General features: G+C 40.3%; 1 protein-coding gene across 3 annotated transcripts in view; it reads left to right on the top strand.

The window, feature by feature from the left end:
- LOC121283055 (lysine-specific demethylase 2B-like) overlaps positions 1 to 24284 on the top strand; it is a 161211-nt gene that overhangs the window by 74300 nt on the left and 62627 nt on the right. For all 3 annotated transcript variants that reach the window (XM_041197052.1, XM_041197051.1, XM_041197053.1), the window contains exon 7: positions 6191 to 6921. In XM_041197052.1, the coding sequence (XP_041052986.1) occupies positions 6191 to 6921 (731 nt within the window). The remainder of the gene's footprint in view (positions 1 to 6190; positions 6922 to 24284) is intronic.

Raw genomic sequence — 24284 nt, 5'->3', positions numbered from 1 at the left:
TCAGAAGCTGAGAATTCTGTGCCGCGTAACTCACCTCCTGACTCCCCAGAGCATGTCCACCGTCTACAAGGCACAAATCAGGAGTGTGATGGAATTTTCTCAACTTGCCTGGATGAGTGCAGCTCCCACCCGAAGCTTGACGCCATCCAGGACAAAGCCTGCTTGATTGGCATCCCTTCCACAAACATTCACTTAGTCTACCACCGATGAACAGTGGCAGCAGGGTGTACCATCTACAAGATGCACTGCAACAATTCAGCAAGGCTCCTTAGACAGCACCATCCAAACCCATGACAGCTACCATTTAGAAGGACATGGGCAGCAGACACTTGGGAACACCACCTGGACGTTCCCCTCCAATCTACACACCATCCTGACTTGGAAATATATCACTGTTCCTTCATTGTCACTGGGTCCCTCCCTAACAGCACTGTGGGTGTACACCACAGGGACCACAGCAATTCAGGAAAGTAGCTCATCACCACCTTCTCGAAGGCAATTAGGGATGGGCAATAAATGCTGGCCTAGCCAGTAACCCTGCATCTTGTAAATAAGTTTAAAAATAAATCTGTGCAGCCAATTTCTTTCTTCAAAAGATGAGGGTCTAGTCCTTGACTTTGTGGAGTGTAGTAAATGTGGATCACAATCATTATTGGAGAAAGATTAGTACTTTTTGGATTAATCAGACAATCAGATGTTTTCTTGGAATTTTTGAGGTTTTTTTAAACAGAATGTTTAGCAAATGCTAGTTCATCGCTAAGGTTTTTGATGCCTACTTCTGGCCATCTGAGTCAACTAATCTAAACAGAGCCCTGGATACTGATTTAACTGTACCATTTCCCATACCAGTTGGCAACCTAGAGTTAAATTTTCTCTCTCGACTATGCAGTGTGCAGTTCATTTAATATAATTTCTAAATTGGATGGGTTTGTGGTGATGCCAATAAAAACAGAAAATGCTGGAAAAACTCAGTGTCTGGCAGCACCTGTGGAGAGAGAAACAGTTAAAGTTTTGAGTTCATATGACTCTTCTTCAGATCTAAAGAGAAGTAGAAATGTGATGCCAAGGACACGAGGATTAGTTGTGCCCATTACATCTTTTTCAATCTTTCCTGAGCTCCCACCTATCCCTGACATTCTATCTCATTCCACCGACTCAACCCTCTCTTAAACAGTATAAAATCCATCACATTTCTACTTCTCTTTAGCTCTGAAGAGTCATATGGACAGAAGACATTAACTCTGTTTCTCTCTCGACAGATGCCAGACCTGCTGAGTTTTTCCAGCATTTTCTGTTTTTATTTCAGATTTCCAGCATCTGCAGTATTTTGCTTTAATATTGTGGTGATGCCACGTGCCTTCCATTAGTGGATTGTTTGATGTCCAGTCCGGGTGTTATATACGGAGAATGACCTTGTTAGGATATTGCTATCAGGCCACAGTCCATGATCCTTTAAGAATCTTTTGTTTGTTTTTGAGTTTATGCAGGAGTTAGTGAGGTAACAAAGATTTATTAACGTGGAAGGAATTGAAGTGGGAATGTTTGTTGCCATTGTCATCTGCGCAGAACTTCATGATCTTTTAAGTAGAATTGCAGTGTACAAAAGCCACTGTAGTAAATATGGAGGCATTTAAATTGGGTTATGTGGGAAGAAATTTCCACTCAACTTAACAAAATTGGAATGTTCCTGCCAGATTATTTTATGACACACTCCAGTTAATTTGACAGGAAGCATCATTAATGTGATACTCCATCGATCTCCTTATATGATCTTGGTTAATATGGAATTTATAAGATGCAACATTTTGCATGCTGTCTAAAATTAAATTTTAATATGTAAAATAATACATGTTGCCTCAGTCTATTTGACTTCCTTATCTAAGTAGTCTTACAACAAAGATAGTTAAATTATTTAATTATGGTTGCTATTGATTAATTAAATAATGAACATTGCATGTTAGCTGTGGCTCAGTTGTTGGGCACTCTCGTTTCTGAATCACAGGTTTCTGGGTTCCAGGGCTTGAGCACAAAAATCCATGCTGACAGTTTAGTACAGTGCTGAGGGAGCACTGTATGTCTTTTGGATGAGGCATTAAACCAAGGTCCCATATGCCTGCCTGGGTTGATGTAAAAGATCCCAGGACAGTATTTTATAGAAGTGCAGGGGAGTTATCCCCGGTGTCTTGGCCAATATTTATCGCTCAGTCAACATCGCAAAAATAGATTATCTGGTCATTATCACATTGCTGTTTCTGGGAGTTTTGTGTATGCAGGTAGGCTGCTATGTTTCCTACGTTACAGCAGTGGCTACACTTCAGCAGCACTTAATTGGCTGCAAAGCAATTTGAGATATCTGGTGGTTGTGAAAAGCACTATATAAATGCAAGTAAGTCTTTCTTTATTGTTATCCATGCTGGTTTACATGTATGCATTGTAGCTGCTGAAATAAATGCTGACTGCCTTTCTAGTATAGCCTTTCCTTTACCATGCTGTAACTGCAATTTGCAACTTCAGTTTTCTAGAGAAGGGAATCTAAATTTTCCATAGTATGTACAATATTTTGTGCTCAATAAGTCACTGTTTATGTGACATGCTTCTGTCATGTCTTCCTTCCTTAACTGAGGTTTCCCACCCATGGTGGTTGACAGGGCCCTCAACTGTGTCCGACCCATCTCCCGCACCTCTGCCTTCACACCTTCCTCTCCCTCCCAGAACCATGATAGTGTCCCCCTTGTCCTCAGTTGTCACTCCACCAGCCTCTGTATTCAAAGGATCATCCTCCGCCATTTCTGCCAACTCCAGCATGGTGCCACCATCAAACACCCCCCCCCTCCGCAATAATCCATAGGGACTGTTCCCTCCGGGACACCCTGGTCCGCTCCTCCATCACCTCCTACACCTCAACCCCCTCCCATGGCACCTTCTCATTCAATTGCAGAAGGTGCAACACCAGCCCCTTTGCTTCCCCCTTGTCCTCACTGTCCAAAGGCCCAAACACTCCTTTCAAGTGAAAGCGCTTCACTTGCACTTCCCTCAAATTAGTCTACTGCATTCACTGCTCCCAATGTGGTCTTGCCTCTACACTGGAGAGACCAAATGCAGACTGGGTGACCACTTTGCAGAATACCTTCAGTCTGTCTGCAAGCATGACCCAGACCTTCCTGTAGCTTGCCATTTCAACACACCACCCTGCTCTCGTGCCCACATGTCCGTCCTTGGCCTGCTGCAGTGTTCCAGTGAAGCTCAATGCAAACTGGAGGAACTGCATCTCCTCTTCCGATCAGGCAATTTACAGCCTACGGGGTTAACATTGAGTTCAACAACTTCAGGAACTCTCTCCTCCATCCTCACCCCTTTTTGATCCCCTTTTTTCAAATACTTATTTCTTAATTTTTATATATACATTTTTCTCACCTATTTCTATTATTATTTTTTACATTTATTTCCATTCATTGTTTTATCCTCATCTTTTAGCCTATTTTGATCCTTGCTCCCATACCGTCCCCTCCTCCCACCACACCCCCACTACGGCCATCTGTCACTGGCTCATCCTGTTTTCCACTCTTAATGTCACCATTAGCACCTCCTTCTTTAGCCAATATCACCACCATCAACACCCCTTCGACCTTTTGTTTATGACATCTTTTGCAATCTCTCCTTTGCCTCCACCTATCACTGGCCTTCTATCAAGCTTCATCTGCCCAACCCCCCTTATACAGTATATATTCCACCACATTTCTATTTCTCTTTAGTTCGGAAGGAGAGTCATCTGGACTCGAAATGTTCACTCTTTCTCTCCACAGATGCTGTCATACCTGCTGAGCTTTTCCAGCAATTTTTGTTTGTTTCAGATTTCCAGCATCTGCAGTATTTTGCTTTTATCTTATAGTCTGTAGCAATTCGAATGTTTGCTTTTGTTCTGTCTGTTTTGAGTGTATTTGGCCCCAAATATAACATTGCACCGAGCCAAAATTCTATCCCCAGATGGTGCTGCTTTTGCATTATGTAATTCTTTTCATATTTCACTTCTACAGTAATTTTGTTTGCATCCTATAAAACAAGACCTGCTTTCTTGAAAAGAAAAGGCAACTTTAAGTCAATTTTTTTGCCATTTCTGTGATATCTAAATTTGAATTAGTTTGAGCAAAGTAGCTAAATATTAAATAAAAACAATTGTTGGAAACATTAAGGAAGATAAGCTTTCAGGATCATGACCTTTTCATCCGTAGAAAAGACATGCATTTATGTAGCACCTTTCATGACTTCCATGTCCAAAAGAGCTTCATAACCAACAAAGTACTTTTGAAGTTGTTGCAATTGTAAAGTAGGATTTGCAGTTGCTAAATTGCACAAAGCACGATCCCACAAATGGCATTGTTATGATAGATAATTTACTTATGATCTTGGTAGGGAGATGAGTAATGGCCAGGGAACCAATGGTTGCTCCCATACTTTTCTCTCAAAATAATGCCATGAGATACTTGATATGTGCTTGACAGGGCCTTAGTTTAACTTCTCATCTGAAGACACCACTCCGGCAGTGCAGCAATGCTTCAATACTGAATTAAAGTTCTGGCTCAGATTTAGTGCTCGAGTCTCAGAAGTGGGACTTGAACTGACAACCTTTTGATTCAGAGGTTACTATTGAACCATGAACTGATATGGTAATTCTATCTCCCTCTCACGATAGCTGCCGCGTGACCTGCTGGATTCCTCCTGCATTTTCTGTTTTTATTTCAGATTTCCTTAATCTTAAATATTTTGCTTGTTATAGAAAAGTATTGAGATCACTTTGGTTAAAGTATTATTTTGTTCTGCTTGGTCTACAGAGTTATGCATGCATAATATTAAACTGCAATGAGATAATCCTACTTTCAAATAAAAGTGAAACATTTTTTCTTCCTGAGGAAGAGGCCATTCTAAATGTTTAATATTCATCATGCTCTGGTTTGGTTTTGGAAAGCTTAGTTAATATTGTTGAATATAATCCCAAAAGCTGTATAGCTCTGGATGCCACTACATTGATGCCATCATCAAATTCAGAGGTCCTACTTGATTATCCTATAACTTTGGATCAAGTGGCTTGTAAATCTGTTTTTCTAACTGTCAGTTTCCCTCACCACCCTTTGCCATCCAATGCATAAGACAGAATTCAAGACCTGAGCTGTATTTGCTTAGATTAACTATAGTAAGTGAAACCACACATTTTGTAGAATGCAACAGTTTTACCAACAGAAAGGAGGAAATCAGGGTCTGCCTATTTCTATCATGCCTGGACTTGCTACAAGTTGTTCCTTACAGCAGTCTTTTTTAAAAAAATAAAATAATAAGTTGAAAGAGCAATTGAGTGTACATAAGCCAACGCAACATTTTTTTTCATTCAGTTTCTTATTCTTTGTCAAGAGGGCCAGTAAATAAAGTAGACATTCTTGAAACTTTCATTTTGTAGTTACTTGGTTCAGATGATAGCTGTGGCAAAAAAATGAGTTGAAGTCCCAGTCCAGCCTTTGACCAGAGAGATTTAGCTGATAATCCAGTGTACAATTCTGTTGTAATGCTGCATTGTCAGAAATCCTGTACTGAGATGTTAAGAGTTCTATGGCCCTATTTGAAGAACAGAATTTTCCTGGTATCCTGCTCAACTTTCCTTCTGCAACCAGCCCCACAAAAACCAGAGCTTTGCTGTTTGAATTAACTTGCTATGTACAAAATGATTGCCACATTTGTTTGGTCATTGCATTCCAGAGTACATCATTGTATGTAAAAAGCTTTGCATGTTATTTAGCAGCAATAATTTCAAATGGAACTGGAATAAAGCCAGGAGGGAAGCAATGCTTTTTGCTCCCATGTTAATTGCCATTTGTCAACATTTAATGTGGAATTCCTGCCAAAGTCAAAAAAGTTAAACAAAATCCATTGTGGCTTTGCTTTTTTCCACCTCCAAATTTATGATCTTTAGTCAAAAGCAGGGGTTTGATTTTCAAGTCTGCTTCGAGTGCTTATCCCTTTTTCTTTTGGCACAAAGAACAAAATTAAATGGCAGAGTTCCACTTTTTGCAAGTGGAAAGTAATTGACTGTTTTATCACTTGAGGCTTACTATAACTGTTAAAATTTTGCAGTGTAATGAAGTTTAGCATTTGAAGATTCTTAATACTTTTAACTGTTTAATATATTTTTTTTGTTCTTTAGAAACGGGAAACAACTCCAAATTCTGAAGAATGCGCAAAAGTGAATCACCTTGAAAGATCAGAAGACGCAGAAAGAATAGAACGGATACGACAAATGATAAAACGTGTCAACCGAAATGAAGCAACCAGCTCCAGCTCTAGTTCTGATTCTGGCTCCGATTCAAGCTCTGGATCAGAATCCAGCCTACAGAGATCAGCAGGAAGCAGTGGTGGATCTAGTCCAAGGTCTATTGCAAAGGCAGATAATCAAAGGTCCAAGCTCAGAAGGCTGTCTAATGATATTTTTAGTGAGGAAGATGATGAGGAAGAGGAGGATGAAGATGAAGAGAATGCAAGAAACATAAAAAGCAATTCACTTTTGACCTCAAAGGATCGAGAAAATAACTATTATTCCCTGCGAGGGGAGAATATTCAAAAGAACTCCTTTAGGACAGTGGAGGTTTCATCGAAAAAGAAAAATGGTCCATCCAGTCAGCTTTGTCACAAGGTTCTAGGAGGTTTACCTCGTCCTCAGATACTAAGCAAGCTCCCTGTGCAGTCTCCTCCTAAGCCATTTCAAATGGAGCGGCATGTGGTGCGGCCTCCACCTGACAGTCCTGAACCTGATTCTCTACCATTGGCTGGTGGCTCAGAACATGTGATGCAACGGGAGGTATGGCTGGCAATATTCGGGTACCTCAGCCATAAGGACCTATGCATCTGTATGAGAGTGTGCAAGACCTGGAATAAATGGTAAGTGTCAAGTGCATCGTAATTGCTGAAATTCTTTCAAAATATTTACTTGCAGAGATCAATTCTTTCTCTCCCTTCTTCCCTTTTTCTGAAGAATTTTGATTCTGGTAATTAATTTACTTACCCTGAAATATAGCCACAGTTTTTATGAAAACGAAAATGGAGCAGGCCTCCATTTATTTACAGGGCTTAAAGTGACACTACAGTTGAAACTTTGAGTGTTTGCCGTTCTTAAAAACAGAAATGCTGGCAACATTGAGCAAGTCTGACAACATCTGTGGAGAAAGAAACAAAGTAAATGTTTCAGGTTGATGACCTTTTGTTAGAACGTCAGATCTGCTGAGTGTTTCCAGCATTTTCTATTATTATTTCGGATTTCCAGCTTTTGCTTTAGGATGAGCGCTTAACTAAGTTTGCTCAGACACAACAGTACAATATGGTTTTAGAATTTGCAGGGTTCTGAATTGTAATATAATGGGGGAATTTATAGGATTACATTGATTATCTTGTTATATCTTGAACTCCCTCTCTACAGCACCAGATGGACTGCTGTATTTCAAGAAGGGGGCTCAGAACCACTTTCTCAGGGGCAAATAAGGATGGGCAACAAATACTGGCCTTGATGCTCACATCCCGTGAAAGAATTCTTTTTATCCTATCGTTTTGAATGTGAATATAAAAGAGGCAAATGTTAATGTATCTGGATTCACATCTACCATTTGAATCTTCAATGATCTGCAATTAGATTTTTCCTGCAGGCTATATAGGCTAAGAAATTCTGGTTGATAAATTTAGAGAGTGTGCCACTGCATGGTAACAGTCTCCAGGAATCAAATTATGGGGTTTAATTTATAAAGCAAGCATTTTGATTAACATCAAATGTTAGGGCATATTATATTACAAATCTGTTCAATTCTGCAGCATATCCAACTATACACAACTGATAATCATTTTATGGTCTGTGTATGTTTATGCAATTTTTAAATATTGAAATTACAAATTTCATAAATTTAACATAGGAGCATGGATTTATTTTTAATATAAACACTTTTTTGAGGAAAACTGATTTGCACCATTGAAATTAAGTTGCTGTATTAAAAATGTACATGTAATATATATTTGTACTTGGGAAATTGAAAATTGTAGCTAGCCCATCCACCCCTTCTTTCCAGACTTCCTTCATTTGTTTAATACTTATTCTTCCTGATTTCTAAGCACAGTAGAATAGCTTCTCAAGTAACTCGCATTATAATGAAATGATCAATGTAGAGCTTACTGTGCATGTTGGATCCTGAACCTTTGCCTATTTTGCTGTCGGTTGAAAACAATTGTAAACTGTTGTGGTGCTTAGTAGGTTGTCGTAAATCAGATGTAAAAACCTGACCTTAATGTGGAGTTGTTTTACTCTGAGAGGCCCTGCTTTTGGAGAAGGGTTTGAGTAATTGATCTTTTGTTTAAAGTCACTAGTAATAGCTTGTCTAGCCTGTACACACATCTGTGTATGTGAATTCACAAATGTGAATGAATAGTTTATGCATGAAACTGAAAGTGTTAATGGTAAATAGTTCAACAGATACCATGACCAACAATTCCTGTATTTGAATTCTGCCTTGCAGCAGAAAAATCAAGAAGCTAGGCAAACTTTGTACAGGGCTGTATTGATAAAATGTATATATTGGCAATATAAATGCTAAGTCTGTTGTTTTGTAGGTTTTTGTACACACTAGTTCCAAATTGCAATTTATACTATGCATGTAGAAGGAGTTCTTTCCGTCCAATTACATTTGTCTCATAAAACCAAACAAAAGCAATTCACATCTGATTTATTACATACTTAAGCTTTTAAATGATTTCTGTAAACAAAGAAGTCATGTTCCTTATCCAACAATTTGCTAAGCTCTATCAGGCCTGTGGGCCTCTGTTAAAATCGCTGATTGATTCTATTTCCCTGTAAGCTTTCAGAACCAGTGGGAGTGGTTATTCTAATCCTATGATTCCACAAGTACATTTTTTTTTTTCAGGGGATATGGGCATTGCTGGCTAAGCATTTATCGCCCATGCCTAAGCGTCTTTGAGAAGGTGGTGGTGTGCTGCCTTCATGATCTGCTGTAGTGTGTATCGCAGGAACACCCACGCTGCTGTCCGGAAATGTGTTCCAGGATTTTGATTCAGCAACAGCGAAGGAACGGTGATTTAGTTCCAAGTCAGGATGGTGTGTGACTTGGAGGGGAACTTGTAGGTAGTGTTCCCATGTGTCTGCTGCCCTTGTCTTCTGGGTTGTAGAGGTCGCGGGTTTGGAAGGTTCTGTTGAAGGAGCCTTGGTGAGTTGTTGCAGTGCATCTTGAAGATGGTACACACTGCTGCCACTGTGTCTGCCATGTAGGGAATGGGTTTTGAAGGTGGTGGGTGGGGAACCAATCAAACAGGCAACACTGGATGGTGTCTAGCTTCTTGAGTATTGTTGGAGCTGAACTCATCCAGGCAAGTGGAGTGTATACCATTACACTCCTGTCTTGTGCCTTGTAGATGGTGGACAGGCTTTGGGAAATCAGGAGGTGAGTCATGCAGTGCAGAATTCCCAGCCTCTGATCTGCTCTTGTAGCCACAGTATTTGTATGGCTAGTCCAGTTCAGTTTTCGAACAATGGTAGCCCCCTGGATGTTGATAGTGGAGGATTCAGTGATGGTAATGCCATTGCATGTCAAGGGGCGATGGTCGGATCCTCTCTTGTTGGAGATGGTCATTGCCTGACACTTGTGTGACACGAATGATTCTTGCCACTTCTCAGCCCAAACCTGGATTTTGTCCAGGCCTTGATGCATATGGGCACAGACTGCTTCAATATCTGAGAAGTCACAAATGGCACCGAACATTGTGCAATCATCAGCGAACATCCCCATTTCTGACCTTAAGTAGGGAAGGTCATTGATGAAGCAGCTGAAGATGGTTGGGTTGAGGACACTACCCTGAGGAACTCCTGCAATGGTGTCCTGGGACTAAGATGACTGGCCTCCAACAATGACAATCACCTTCCTTTGTGTTAGGTATGACTCCCCCAGTGGAGAGTTTTCCCCCAATTCCCATTAGCTTCAGTTTTGCTAGGGCTCCTTGATGCCAAAGTTGGTCAAATGCTGCCTTGATGTCAGGGACAGTTACTGTCACCTCACCTCTGAAGTTCAGCCCTTTTGTCCATATTTGGAGCAAGGCTGCAATGAGGTCAGGAGTTGAGTGGCCCTGGCAGAGCCCAACTGAGCGTCAGTAAGCAGGTTATTGCTGAGTAAGTGCTGCTTGATAGCTCTGTTGACGACCCCTTCCATCACTTTACTGATGATCGAAAGTAGATTGATGAGGTGGTAATTGGCCAGGTTGGATTTATCCTCCTTGTGGACAGGACATACCAGGGCAATTTTCTGCATTGTCAGGTAGATGCCAGTGTTATAGCTGTACTGGATCAGCATGGTTTAGGGAACAGCTATTTCTGGAGCACAGTACTATTGCTGGAATGTTGTCAGGGCCCATAGCCGTTGCAATATCCAGTGCCATCAGCCATTTCTTGATATCGTGGAGTGTATCGAATTAGCTGAAGACTGGCATCTGTGATGCCAGGGACCTCCAGAGGAGGCCAAGATGGATCATCCACTCAGCACTTCTGGCTAAAGATTGTAGCAAATGCTTCAGCCTTGACTTTTGTACTGATGTGGAGGGCTCCCCCATCTTTGAGGATGGGGATATTTGTGGAGCCTCCCCCTGCAGTTGGTTGTTTAATTATTTACCACCTTTCACCACTGGATGTGACAGGACTGCAGAGCTTAGATCTGATCCATTGGTTATGGGATCGTTTGGCTCTGTCTGTTGCATGTTGCTTCCACTGTTTGGCACACAAGTGATTCTGTGATGTAGTTTCACCAGGTTGACTACTTGTTTTTAGGTATGCCTGACACTGCTTTTGGCATGCCCTCCTGCACTTTTCATTGAACCAGGGTTGATCCCCTAACTTGGTGGTAATGGCAGAGTGGGTCACCATTCATGGTCACCATTACTAACTTTCAGTTAATAAATTCAAGGTGGGATTCGAACCTGTGTCTCCAGACCATTTGCTCGCCCCTCTGGATTACTGGTTCCGTGATATTACCTCTATGCCACTGCCTCCCCTCTGAATATCGAGCTATTAATCATTTACATTCCTGAAGATACTGGTATGCTGAAGATGTCCTTCTGTAATTAAATGCTTTAAAGCAAGAATGGCCAATTTTATTTAAATTTTATGACCATGGAAGTTTAGAAAATGGCTGTTCTTGAGACAGTTGCCTCTTTATTGGATAAATCCTAAATTCAAATACTAGCTTTAGCTGAAGAAAATTGCAGCAGTTTATCTCATTATGGAAATGCCTTATGGAAACGAGTGAGGCTCTGTGGATGGGGAGTTTGTGATGAACTAAGGATGTGTGCAGGAGTGGGAGATTCAAAGCTAGAAGGCTGGCAGTCTTTCAAAGATATGCCTGAGATTGAAAAACTCTTTGATGATATTAGAGGCAAGCAGCAACATGATCAGTTGCTTTACATTTATCTCCAGATAAATTGGTCTGCTTATTTGCTCAGTGATGACAGTAGCAATGCTCAGACTATGCTTTATTTAGGAAGAAAACAAATCTTCACTTCTAGAGACTGTACGTTAAAAGCTGGTAAGAATATGTTAGATGGGAAAATAATATTTAAATATTCAATTGCTTGCTCACTGGTTTTAGTAGGAATCTCAATGTGGCCCTAAGAGTACACTGAGCATAGGTGGGCTAGAGCTGTCATGAGCTCGAGAGTAGGGCTTGTATGGTAAATAATTGTAGCCAGCTGTAGCTTTTGTTTAGATTGCATTTTCCTCATAGAATCCCCTTCGGGCACAAGCACAGGAATGTTACATTTATTATGGGTAGGTATGAAGGCTGCTATAAGGCATGTATGTACACCTGTGTGCTTGGTCACACCTTCCTGGTTGACGACCTATAACAGATAAACAAGTGCAGTGACATTTCCATCATTATGCTATACCTCAGAGGGGCAATTTCCCACCTTTCCCTAATTCAGATTGTTTTCTAAAATATTTTGGAATTAATGTTTAGGCCCTTTGAATTTAATTGGAGCTATAAAAGTATCTCGGTGGGAACAGGATTGTTGAACATTTTTTAATATTTCAGATTTACCATTAGAAGTAGATTTGTTCCAAAGAAAGACCTAGCCTTTTATCACCATGAAACATGTGATCTTGTACATGCTGAACTCAGTGGTGATATATTACCAGTGCCCAAACTTCCTTTGCCTGCGACCACGTAGATGAATATCATGGATTTGTCAAATACTTATTGAATTATGTTTTCAGTAGTTTTCACACATCTTGAGCTATGATACAAGTGTATCACAACTGTTCTGATTTATGATTTAACTGCCAATGAGGTGTCGGCACTGATTGCCATGACCGTAGGCAAGATGTCCCCGTGCGCTGTAACTTACAGACAGCAGATCTATATAGTTAGGATACAGAAGCCCTCAGAGGTCCCAATGCAACGATTGGGAATTACCAGGGAATTCTGAATTTCCAATGGGTGATTTCCCCTGCTGCCCAGGACCCTCCCAAAAAGACCCGAGTCTGAGTTAGAGTCGAAGACTTAAGACAGTTCTGACTTATTTACCTGAATAGTTACCCAGGAAATGTTGGACAGCAAAATTCTTGTCTAACTCCTGGCTAACAGTAAAACTGACTAGGCCTAACCCACCCTCTGCCCTCAACCTACGCACTTACCTTTTCTCCATAACTTTTCAAAGAAACTTTGGGACGTATAAACTCTTTGCTTACCAGAATATGGCAGCTAATGTCGTAAAAAGCAGGTGTGGCTTCTGCATAGATTCATTTTGCTGATGTCTCTGAGGTTGCCTGTGCTGACTGAATTTTGCAGAATCCTCCATCAGAGGAGGGAGGTAAGTGGATATTGTCTGATCAGGGTCGGAAATAGGGGTCCCAATCCTGATCGGAAGGTTTGAACCATCCATGGCTTGCGTTTGTTCATGGTTTTCCCGCAATAGGGTATAAGCAGGGCATAACATCCAATGTTTACCATGAGCTACAGTGGCATTTATAGAAGTTATTGGAGAATGGAAGTCTGGGCTACAAGGAGTAGTGAGGCAGAGATCATTTGCATCTTTTTAATGGCAATTTGCAAAGATATTTTGAAATAGAAGAAGATGCATCACTATGGGGGAAGCGATAGAACTAATTTTAGATTGCTCTAACAAAAAGCAGCACAGACACAATGATTCTTGCTGTAAGACTTCTAGTGGTTCAGTGGTTCTAAGTGGCCTCATTGGTGATTGCAGAGTCAGGAAATCAGACTGGTCCAATATCGAATGTGCATTCCCTACCTACCTTGAATGCAGAGTGCATCTGACTGTATGTGTTCATGCAATGGTTACATGGTGGTATGTCAGCTGGCATGCAAAGGACAAATCGTGCATCTTCATCAGCTTGATTCTACTGAAACAAATGTTTTATAAATACTATCTCAAAATCGCACTTCCAAATGGTTTGCAGTATAAAATGTAGAATTCCTAGTTTAGTCAATAAGATGCAAAGTACATTTTAACCTTGACATTGTTGTTAATTTGAAGTCACTGATTAATGTGGATAATTGATGCATTTATTGTTGGTGCAGTTTTAGCTTGGATTCAAGGAGATTGGCATTCTTGAGTTAGTTCCTAGTATTTATAGTACTAAATCTGGCTTCCCACCCTAGCTGCAGAATCACAGACCCAACCTTCCTTTTTTGGAACTGCTGACATGATCGGAGTGCCATAATTCACTAGGAAGCCAGCTCCGGGAGATTGGTCTCCTGAAATCTGAACAAAACACAGCACTAAATGGCCATTGTTAGATTGGCACTTGTTAGGTCACATTCCTTGAGGCCGGTGTCTATAAGCCAGCTTCTTTATTCCACTATCAGAAAGGTAAGCGCACACACAAAAAAAACTGGACCTAAAATAAAGAAGTCTTGCTGCAATAGTAAAGGGCTTTGTGGTCCTGTGAGCAATTTTGGTCTCCATATTGGAAGATAAACTTGCATTGGAGGCAGTACAGTGAAGGTTCACTAGATTGGTCCCTGGGATGAGAGGGTTGTCCTATGAAGGGAGCTGAGTAAATTGGGTCTATATTTTCTGAAGTTCTGGAGAAGAATGAAAGTTTATTTCATCGCAACATTCAAGATTATGAAGTGGCTTGATAGGATAAACACTGAAATGTTGTTTCCTCTGGCTGGGGAATCTAGAAGAAGAGCACCCAATTTCAGGACAAGGGGCTGATCATTCGGAACTGAGATGATGTTATGATGTGACAAATGTGTGCCAGGTGGACCATGTCCACAAGGGAAACTTGGCCACGCTATCGCAAAGGTTTTGCAACTTGTATTTATTGCGAGATGTGTACACTGAATTCAGAAATAATGAGTCCACTAAGACCTTTAGAGATTTTTAAAACTAAATTAAAATATTTACTAACAAAAGAAAAGATTTCAAGCACCTACATAAGACTACAATTACTTAAAACTATAACAAATCCTAAAATTCCTGATTAACCTGTCTCTAAATTACATAACCCCTTTAAGGCAAAAGTCCAAAATAGATTTTAAATTTAAAAAAACAAGCCAATGAGTTAAGTTTTTATTTTATTCATTCATGGGATGTGGGCCTTGCTGGCTGGGCCAGCGTTTATTGCCCATCCCTAGTTACCCTCAGAAGGTAATGGTGAGCTGCCTTCTTGAACCACTGCAGTCCATGTGGTGTAGGTACATCCACAGTGCTGTTAGGAGGGAAGTTCCAGGATTTTGACCTAGCAACAGTGAAGGAACGGCGATATATTTCCAAGCCAGGATGGTGAATGACTTGGAAGGGAACTTCCAGGTGGTGGAGCTCCCATCTATCTGAGGTCCCTGTCCTTCTAGGTGGTAATGGTCATGGGTATGGAAGGTGCTGTCAAAGGAGCCTTGGTGAATTCCTGCAGTGCATCTTGTAGATGGTACACACTGCTGCTACTGTGCGTCAGTGGTGGAGAGAGTGAATGTTTGTGGATATGGTGCCAATCAAGCAGGCTGCTTTGTCCTGGATGGTGTCAAGCTTCTTGAGTGTTGTGGGAGCTGCACTCATCCAGGCAAGTGGGGAGTATTCCATTACAGTCCTGTCTTGTGCTTTGCAGATGGCAAACAGGCTTTGGGCAGTCAGGAGGTGAGTCACTCGTCGCATGATTCCTATCCTCTGACCTGCTCTTGTAACCACGGTATTTATATGGCTTGTTCAGTTTCTGGTCAATGGTAACCCTCAGGATGTTGATAGGGGATTCAGTGATAGTAATGCCATTGAACATTAGGAGGCGATGGTTGGATTCTCTCTTGTTGGAGATGGTACTTGTGTTACTTGCCACTTGTCAGCCCAAGCCTGAATATTGTCCAGGTCTTGCTGCTTTTGGACATGGAGTGCTTCAGTATTTGAGGAGTCACGAATGATGCTGAACATTGCGCAATCATCAGCAAACATCCTCACTTCTGACCTTTATGATGGAAGGAAGGTCATTGATGAAGCAGCTGAAGATGATTGGGCCAAGGACACTATCCTGAGGAACTCCTGCAGTGATGTCCTGGAACTGAGATGACTGACCTCCAACAACCCCAACCATCTTCCTTTGTGCTAGGTATGACTCCAACCAGCAGAGCGCTTCCCCCCTGATTCTCATTGACATCAGTTTTGCTTGGGCTGCTTGACACCACACTGTCAAAGCTGCCTTGATGTCAAGGGCAGTCACACTCACCTTAGGAATTCAGCTCTTTTGTCCATGTTTGAACCAAGGCTGTTATGATGTCAGGAGCTGAGTGGCCCTGGCAGAACTCAAACTGGGCATCAGTGAGCAGGTTATTGTGAAGCAAGTGCTGCTTGACAGCACTGTTGATGACCCCTTCCATTACTTTACTGACAATTGAGAGTAGACTGATGGGGCGGTAATTGGCTGGGTTGAATTTGTCATTTTTGTGTACAGGACACACCTGGGCGATTTTCCACATAGCTGGGTAGATGCCACTGTTGTAGCTGCACTAGAACAGCTTGGCTTGGGATATGGCAAGCTCTGGAGCACAAATCTTCAGTACCATTGCCGGAATATTGTCAGGGCCCATGGCCTTGGCAGTATCCAGTGCCTTCAGTTGTTTCTTGATATCGTGTGGAGTGAATCAAATTGGCTGAAGACTGGCACTTGTGATGCTGTCAAGTACCCACTTGGCAGTGGAATTCCAAAAGGTCATCTCCAACCTCAGTTACTGGGCACGGCAGACTTATGCACAAATGGCTGGAGGCTTCACGGAGACAGTTTCACACACTCCTGTTAGATCTTACATGGCCCCCAACATAGCTTTTCATTCCCCTTTTATATATGTTTCTCTCTTTAATCTGTAAGTTCCATTGTTCCATATGCCTTTGGAAATGCACTTTTCCCATAATATAAAATCTTTCGTGTTGCCAATGTTGTCAGCAACTTTTGGGGGAAAGTAAACACATTGCTTGGCCTTGCTTGTCTGGCTATTTGTAAATATCCTAACATCCCTCTGAAATCCAAACAACTCCTTCACTTATCTAAAAATGCAAATTTCCTTCACACTTTGTATGCTAAGACATCATCCATGTTTACTTATTAGCATTTCAAGTACACTTCTACACCTAGCTTATTTTGGTAATTTCAAGCTTGCAGTCTCCCTGACTCCAAATATAATTAAATCACAGAACCATCTATACACTCACCCGTAAACCTACTTGACAATAAACCAGAATATTATGACAATTATTATACTTTTGTAACAATGAGGAGAAATTTCTTCAATCAAAAGGTTGGAACCCTCTATCCCAGAGGATTGTGGATGTGCCATCATTGAATATATTTAAGGCTGAAGTAGATTTTTGGTCCCAAGGAATCGGGGATATGTGGAGCGGGCAGGAAGTTGGAGTTGAACCCCAAGGTCAGCCATAATCATATTGACTGGCAGAACAGACTCGAATGGCCGTAAGGTCTTCTCTGTTTTTTATATTCTTGTGTTCAATAGTGCCTAGAAAAGAGAGAACCTGAATTTATATACGACCTTTCACAACCTCAGGACGTCCCAAAGCACTCTACAATCAGCGGAGTACTTATGAAGTGTAATCACTGTCAAAAAGTAGGTGAGTTAGATTGAGTAATGTAAGCTCCAGGAGCTGGTTGACTGATCCCTTGGTATTTGACTTAACTGAAAACCACTAGTCGGACTATCAGTAAAGGTTGGTAGTTCTAATTGAACTTTGCTTACCCTGGGCTGTCTGGTGGTAAGATGTGTTCACCTTCATTACAGATTTTTTGCAATGGGCACAGTGTTATTGCAATGTCAGTGACAGTGGTCAAACCTTGCAAGAAGTTTAACGGACTTCGGAAAGATGCCAAGATTATGTAATGGGAAGTAAGACCTAGCCAAAATTGCTCTATTTATAGCCAGTGTTTGCTTACTTTTAATCAAATTTCTGGGAAATAACAATCTCCATCGTTTGAATACTGTTAATTTCACTTAATTGATTCTTGGTTAAATAAACATGCCTGCTGAGTAATGAAACAAAAGAGGAAAGGAGAAATTTCCATCTCTGATAAAATGCCTGGTATTGTGATTTTAAAGGAGTGATATTTGGCTTTAAAAAGCCCTATTTTAACAATGACAGTTTTTTAAAAATATTCTTTCATGCATGTGGACATTGCTAGCAAGGATAGCATTTGTTGCCCATCCCTAATTACCCTTGAACTGAGAGGCTTGCTAGGCCATTTCAGAGGGCAGTTCTGTGCATTTGGAATCGCATGTAGGCTAGAGCAGGTAAGGATGGCAGATTTCCTTCCCCAAAAGGACATTAGTGAGCCAGGTGGGTTTTTATGGCGATCGATGATCGTTTCATAGTCACCATCGTTGAGAGTAGCTTTCAATCCCAGGATTATTCATTAATTGAATTTAAATTCCACCATCTGCCATGGTGGGATTTGACTTCATGTTTAAACTTTAACCCCAGAGGACCTCCAGATCACTAGTCCACATTATCACTGATCCACCATCTCCCCCTTGTCACTTATAGTTTTTGAAAGACTTGTAAGTCAAAATGACAGTTCTAGCTCAAAAAAAAGTTTCAAATGTAGTGTTTCACCCTTGCATTGTGACTGTGTGTGATTTGATAGGGATCAATAACAGGTGAGTAAATGGCAATTACATTATATTGTGGGTAGACCTTGCTGACTATCAGGTTTGCAGTGGATTGTGTTCCCTTGTATCAGTATTGTATTTGCATGGAATTGAATACCAGTCAGTTTAATTTTGGTATTATATAACAAAAAAGTAATGAACTAACTATTCATTCTTATTGGGTGGATACTTTAAAAATCTGTATTACCTTAATTTCCGTTTTATAGATTTATTTTAAAATGCTCTTAAGGTTAAAGTGAGAGGATCTCGGAAGGTGCTAAAATTTCTTTGTAGTTTACTAGCCCCAAATGCTAATGTTGTTATATTCTCTAGCTGTTAAGGAAATGATGAATTATCACTTTCATAACTGGTCAGCAACCTGCTTGATTTTCCAGCTGGAAGGGTTCCAATCTGACATCAGCAAGTATATTTTGTAAAAGCAGAAATGGCACAATTTCCTCCCCCAGTATTGATCTGTGTGATTTTTTAAAAATCAGTACTGTGCTACTCTTCAGGTTCAAATGAGTTAAACTTTTCCCTCCAATATTCATGTTTATTGCAGACTTAAAATGTTTTTGTAACTAGTTTTTGCATGGGTCATGAATTTAAGCTTTTTGTGCCAATTTTTTGCTGTTAAATTTTTCCACAAAAAGGTCATGCATGTTGGAACCAGACTTGAATTGATGCCCGCACACACTATATGTTATGTTAATGACCTCAGAACCAGAGCCTGGACTATTAGAAGAATGATCCTAGGCTGCTCTTGAGCATCTAAATCAGATTTACACTGCATGCATGTGAGCACATTGAGTGTGACAGCTAAGCTTGTTGGGTTGGGTTGCCAGTGCAGGTAGCCACATGAGAGTATAATGTTGTGGTGATAATGGAGACCAGGCTCAAAAAAGGTCAGACTGGGTATTAAACATTCTTAGATACAGGGTGTTCAGGAAAGATAGGGAAGGAAAGAAAGGGGGAGGGTGACAATATTGATTTATATCTAATAAATCCCAGAGAGAGAGGATGTTCTATAAGGGGTCAGAGACCAAATCTATTTGGTTAGAACTAAGAAATAATAGAGCACCCATTATACTACTGGGTGTATTCGAGTGGGAAAGATAGAGGAATACATTTTCAGGGGTATTAAAGAGGTGCGCAATCTATAGAGTCACTTTAACAGTCACTTTAATGGGATCTTTATCCTAATGTAGGCAGTGATGGTAATAATGTAAATGGCAGCGAGGGGAAAGAGTTTCCAAAGTGTGCTCAGGAGAAAGTTCTATCTCAATATGTTTCCAGTCCAGTGAAGAAGGTATTGCTGGATCTGGTTCTAGGGAATGAGGTGGGACGAGTGGATCATGTGTCAGTAGGGGAATATCCAGGGTGCGGTAATTATAGTACCATATGGTTTAAGTTAACTATGGAAATGGACAAAGAGCAATCTTGAATGTAAGTAATTGGGGGAGGGCCAATTTCAGCTGGATAGTAGAAGTGAGAACTTTGTTTCCGCTGGAGTTTAGAAGAGTGAGGGGTGATTTGATTGATATACAAGATCCTGAATGGCCTTGACAAGGTGGACATGGAAAAGATGTTTCCTCTTGTGGGTGAGCCCAGAACTAGGGGGCACTGTTTTAAAATTAGGGGTTGCCCTTTTAGGACAGAGATGAGAATTTTTTTTGAGGGTTGTGCCTCAGAAGGCGGTTGAGGAGGGGTCATTGAATATTTTTAAGACAGAGGTAGATGGATTGCCTTGCCGAACAAGAATCTAAGGTTATCGGAGGTAGATTGGAATGTGGAATTCGAAATACAAGCAGATCAGGCATGATCTTATTGAATGGTGGAGCAGGCTCCAGGGGCCGAATGGTCTACTGTTCCTATTTCTTATGTTCTTATGAATCAGATAAATATAGAAAGCTCAGAGGGAAGTGAAAAATGAAATAAGAGCAGTAAAGAGCGAATATGAGAAGAGATTGGCAGTCGACATTAAAGATATACAGGCAAAAATTTAGGAATATGAGAAAACAGCCTGGGAAAACTTATTTTAAGTTTGAAAGAGTAAAACAAAGTAATTTTGACCGGTGGATAAGGGCGTTAAAAATAGAGACAACCTATGCAGCTATTAGAGAAGTAATTCTTTTGGAAGAATTTGAAGATTCAGTCCCTTCAGTAGTGAGAACTTATGGAAGAACAGAAGGTTAATTCTGTAAGACGAGCAGCGGAGATAGTTGATGATTGAGTTAGTTCATAGAGCTAAACCTTTTTTTCGTCACCCTTTCAAATTAGAAAAGGATTAAAAAGTGGGAAGATGAAAGGAAGGTAGGTAGTCAGGGAAGAGAAGGAGTAGCTGGAAGTGCCCAGGAAGTTTTTTCTCAGAATAAAAAGCAAGGTGCTGAAGGTAGAAGCAACATTTGAAAATTGAGGTGTTTTCGTTGTAATAAGGTGGGGCACACGGAGTCAGTGTGTTGGAGATTGTAGGAAAAACCTGTTGGAATTATTGGGATACAGAAAAGCTCTGGAAGTAAAATTACTGTGGGTTCTGAGTTTCAGGCACAGGAGAAACCAATGGTTTGTGTGTAGGTGAAACGGAGAATCAATGAAAGGTAAAGAAGTGGGAATGTGTTCACAAACTCGAGAAGCCTGGGGAGCAGGTTGCAGAAATGTTTAAAGACTTTGTATGTGAAGGGAAAATATTTCTATGTGTACAGGGTGGAATAGGTAAAGGTCTTAAAATTTTAAGAGAAACAGGGTCTAGTCAATCCTTAATGTTGTGGGATAGTGATATTTGTTGTTCAAAGGGGCAGGAGCAGATAATAATAAACGGGGTTCATGGAGACGCTAAATCTATTCCATTGTGGAAGGTAAATTTAAAGAGCAAATGGAAGATGGGTGAAGTTATAGTTGGAGTGGTGGAAAAATTGCCCATTGCAGGAGTTCACTTTATTCTGGGTAATGATATAGCTGGATTGCAAATGTGGGTGATGCCTGTGGTAGTTGAGCAGCCTGTAGAAGTGTTTTCAAAGGTGTTGCAGAAAGAACATTCTGGATTGTTTCCTGATTGTGTTGCAATGAAATCAAAGGCTCATCGGGAAGAACAAAATAAACAAGATAAGCAGGCAGTTCAAAGGCAAGGAGAGGGTGTTGTTATCCAATTAGCTGGCACTGTATTTGATAACATTGTTCAAGAGGAAGGAATACAGGACAATTCAGCTGAAATGTTTAACGTGAAGAGTTTAGTGGAGTTACACAAAAATGATTTGCAATTAAAACAGTTACATAAGAAAGCTTATTCAGAAACAAGCAAAATGTATTCCAATAAGTTATCTTCGGGAAGGTATTTTAATGAGAAAGTGGTGGGCAGATCATGTCTCAGCAAATGAAAGCTGGAGGGAGGTGCATCAGATTGTTATCCCATTAGGGTATAGAGATGAGATTCTGAAGATTGCTCATGAAATTCCAATGGGGGCGCATTTAGGAGTTAGGAAAGCACAGGAAAAGATAGGTGTTTTTTTGGCCAGGATTTTATAGGGATGTAGTCAAATTCGGTAAAACCAGTTATATATGTCAAATAACAGGAAAACCACAAGCAGTGATTAAACCCAAGTGTTTTATATGTTTTAATCCCAATACCAGCATTTGAAGAACCTTTTACCAAGGTTACCATTGATTGATTGTGTAGGACCCCTCCCTAAGACTAAAATTGGAAATCAGTATTTATTGACAATAATGGATGTGTCTACCAGGCTTTCTGAAGCAATACCTTTAAGAAATATTACAACTAAGAAGATTGTGGAGGAGTTAATTACATTTTTTTGCAATATATGCTTTACCTAAGGAAATACAATCCGATCTGGGGTCAAATTTCATGCCACAGCTGTTTAAGGAAGTAATGAATGACTTGGGGATAAAACAGTTTGAGTCAACAGTTTATCATCCGGAGTCACAAGGAGCTTTAGAAAGATGGCATCAAACTTTAAAAACTATGATAAGAGCATACTGTCTTGATTATGCACAGGATTGGGATACAAGAATTCCATTTTTGTTATTTGCTATTAGAGACACTCACAATGCATCAACTGGTTTTAGCCCTTTTGAACTAGTTTATGGTCATGAGGTAAGGAGACCACTGAAATTAATTAATGAAAAATTGGTGTGTCAAAATTCAAACTATTCTCCTGGATTGCGTATCAAAGTTCAGAGAAAGATTGAACAGAGCAAGTGAGTTGGCTAGGGAACATTTAAAGACATCACAGCACATGATGAAAGTGAAAGCAGATAAGAAAGCTAAAACTCCAGTTTTATTTCTGGAGAGAAAGCACTAGTTTTGTTACCAGTTCTAGGTGATTCATTAAATGCAAGATTTAGTGGGCCTTACAGGATTAAAAAGAAGTTGAATGAAGTAAATTATTTAGTAAGTACTCCAGATAGAAGAAAAAAAAGAGGGTGTGTCACGTAAATATGCGTAAGGCATGCTGACATGGAAGAGGAACAAAAAGAAGTATTAGTGATGGTGGATGATGAGAAAGAGAACTCTGAAATTGATTTTCCTCTAACCAGATTGGATAGGGAGGGCGATGTCATGAAGCTATGAATGTATATAATATTACTGGAAAATATTTTTCCTTTAAAACAGAAGTTTAATCTTTGGGTGTGTTTTAATTGGATTAAAGCCAGCTATTCTGGGTGCTTTGATGTGTCCTGGTTTTGAGAGGTAGAATGCATTTGCATTTTTTTGAATAGAGCATAAAAAGACAAGTGAAATCTGGTGCCTAGCTAGCAGAGACCAAGCAATATGTTTATATTACTAATCAAATTGGTACTGTGAAAGGAGTTTTATTGTTCAGAGAAGCTGGTGATACAATGAGAATTTACATTCAATGAGCTGTGCTAGGTATAACTTCAGCAGTTTTGTGGTTGCAGAGCAGAGGCAATGTAAGATCAAAGCAGCTATAAGCGTACAACTGTCCACAGGAACCAAAGTGAAAGGAGCCTCATTTGAATTCATAGGGTGAAAATGCTTTGCCTGGTGTCTGGTTAAGTCTATGGCTTGCTGTTGCCTTAACGGAGATTAGTTTGGAAATTTGTTGTAAGTTATGATAGTAATTTGTAGCTATGTGTATATATTTAACTTGTGTAAATTAATAAAATGTTTCATTTAGTTTAATATAAAACCTCGCAAATTGGTGGTCTGATTCCTGAATTTAGAGTTGCATCTCAAACATACCACTTAAAAATATAGGTTATGACAGTTGTTTAAAGCTTCCCTCTGGGATTTTTAACTAACTCTGCATTACTGAAAGGCTGTCTCATTACAGTCACCAGGACCGAATCAGATGCAACTGAGGATACTAAGGGAAGAAGGGTTGTAAATTGCAGAGGTAGTGGTCAGAATCTTCCAATCCACCTTAGATAGAGGTATGGTGCCAAAGAACTATAGAATTGAAAATGTTACACCCTTATTCAAAAAAGGCTGCAAGGACAACTGTAGCAACTACAGGCCAGTCAGTTTAACCTCAATGGTGGGAAAGCATTAAAAAAGTTAACTTGGACAAATGTGGATTAATTGAGGAAAACCGGCATGGATTTGTAAAGGGCAAATAAATCTTTAACTAATTTGATTGAGCTTTTCGGTTAAGTAGCAGTGAGGGTTGATATGGTGTACATGGACTTCCAAAAGGCATTTGAAGTAGTATCACAAAACGGGCCTGTCAGCAAAGTTATATCCCATGGAATAAAAGGAACATTGACACCATGAATACAAAGTTGGCTGAGTGATGAAATAGGGGTGAATGGTTGTTTTGTGGATTTAAGGAAGGTATACATTGGGCTTCTCCAGGGTCTGTGTCAGGACCACCAGTTCTGCTGAAGGGTCATGAGGACTCGAAACGTCAACTCTTTTTCTTCTCCGTCGATGCTGCCAGACCTGCTGAGTTTTTCCAGGTAATTCTGTTTTTGTTTTACACTTGGGAGTACATGGTTCTGTTTCCAAGTTTTGTTAGCTGCAAACTTTGAAGTATTGTGAACTGAGGAGGATAGTGAAACACTGCAAGAGGACATAGGCAGGCTGATGGAATAGGTGGTCATGTGGTAAATGAAATTTAATCC

Source organism: Carcharodon carcharias, chromosome 10, assembly GCF_017639515.1.
Source record: "Carcharodon carcharias isolate sCarCar2 chromosome 10, sCarCar2.pri, whole genome shotgun sequence".
NCBI lineage: Eukaryota > Metazoa > Chordata > Chondrichthyes > Lamniformes > Lamnidae > Carcharodon > Carcharodon carcharias.
The sequence above is the reverse complement of the archived record's forward strand: the minus strand, read 5'-3'. Positions and strand labels throughout refer to the sequence as shown.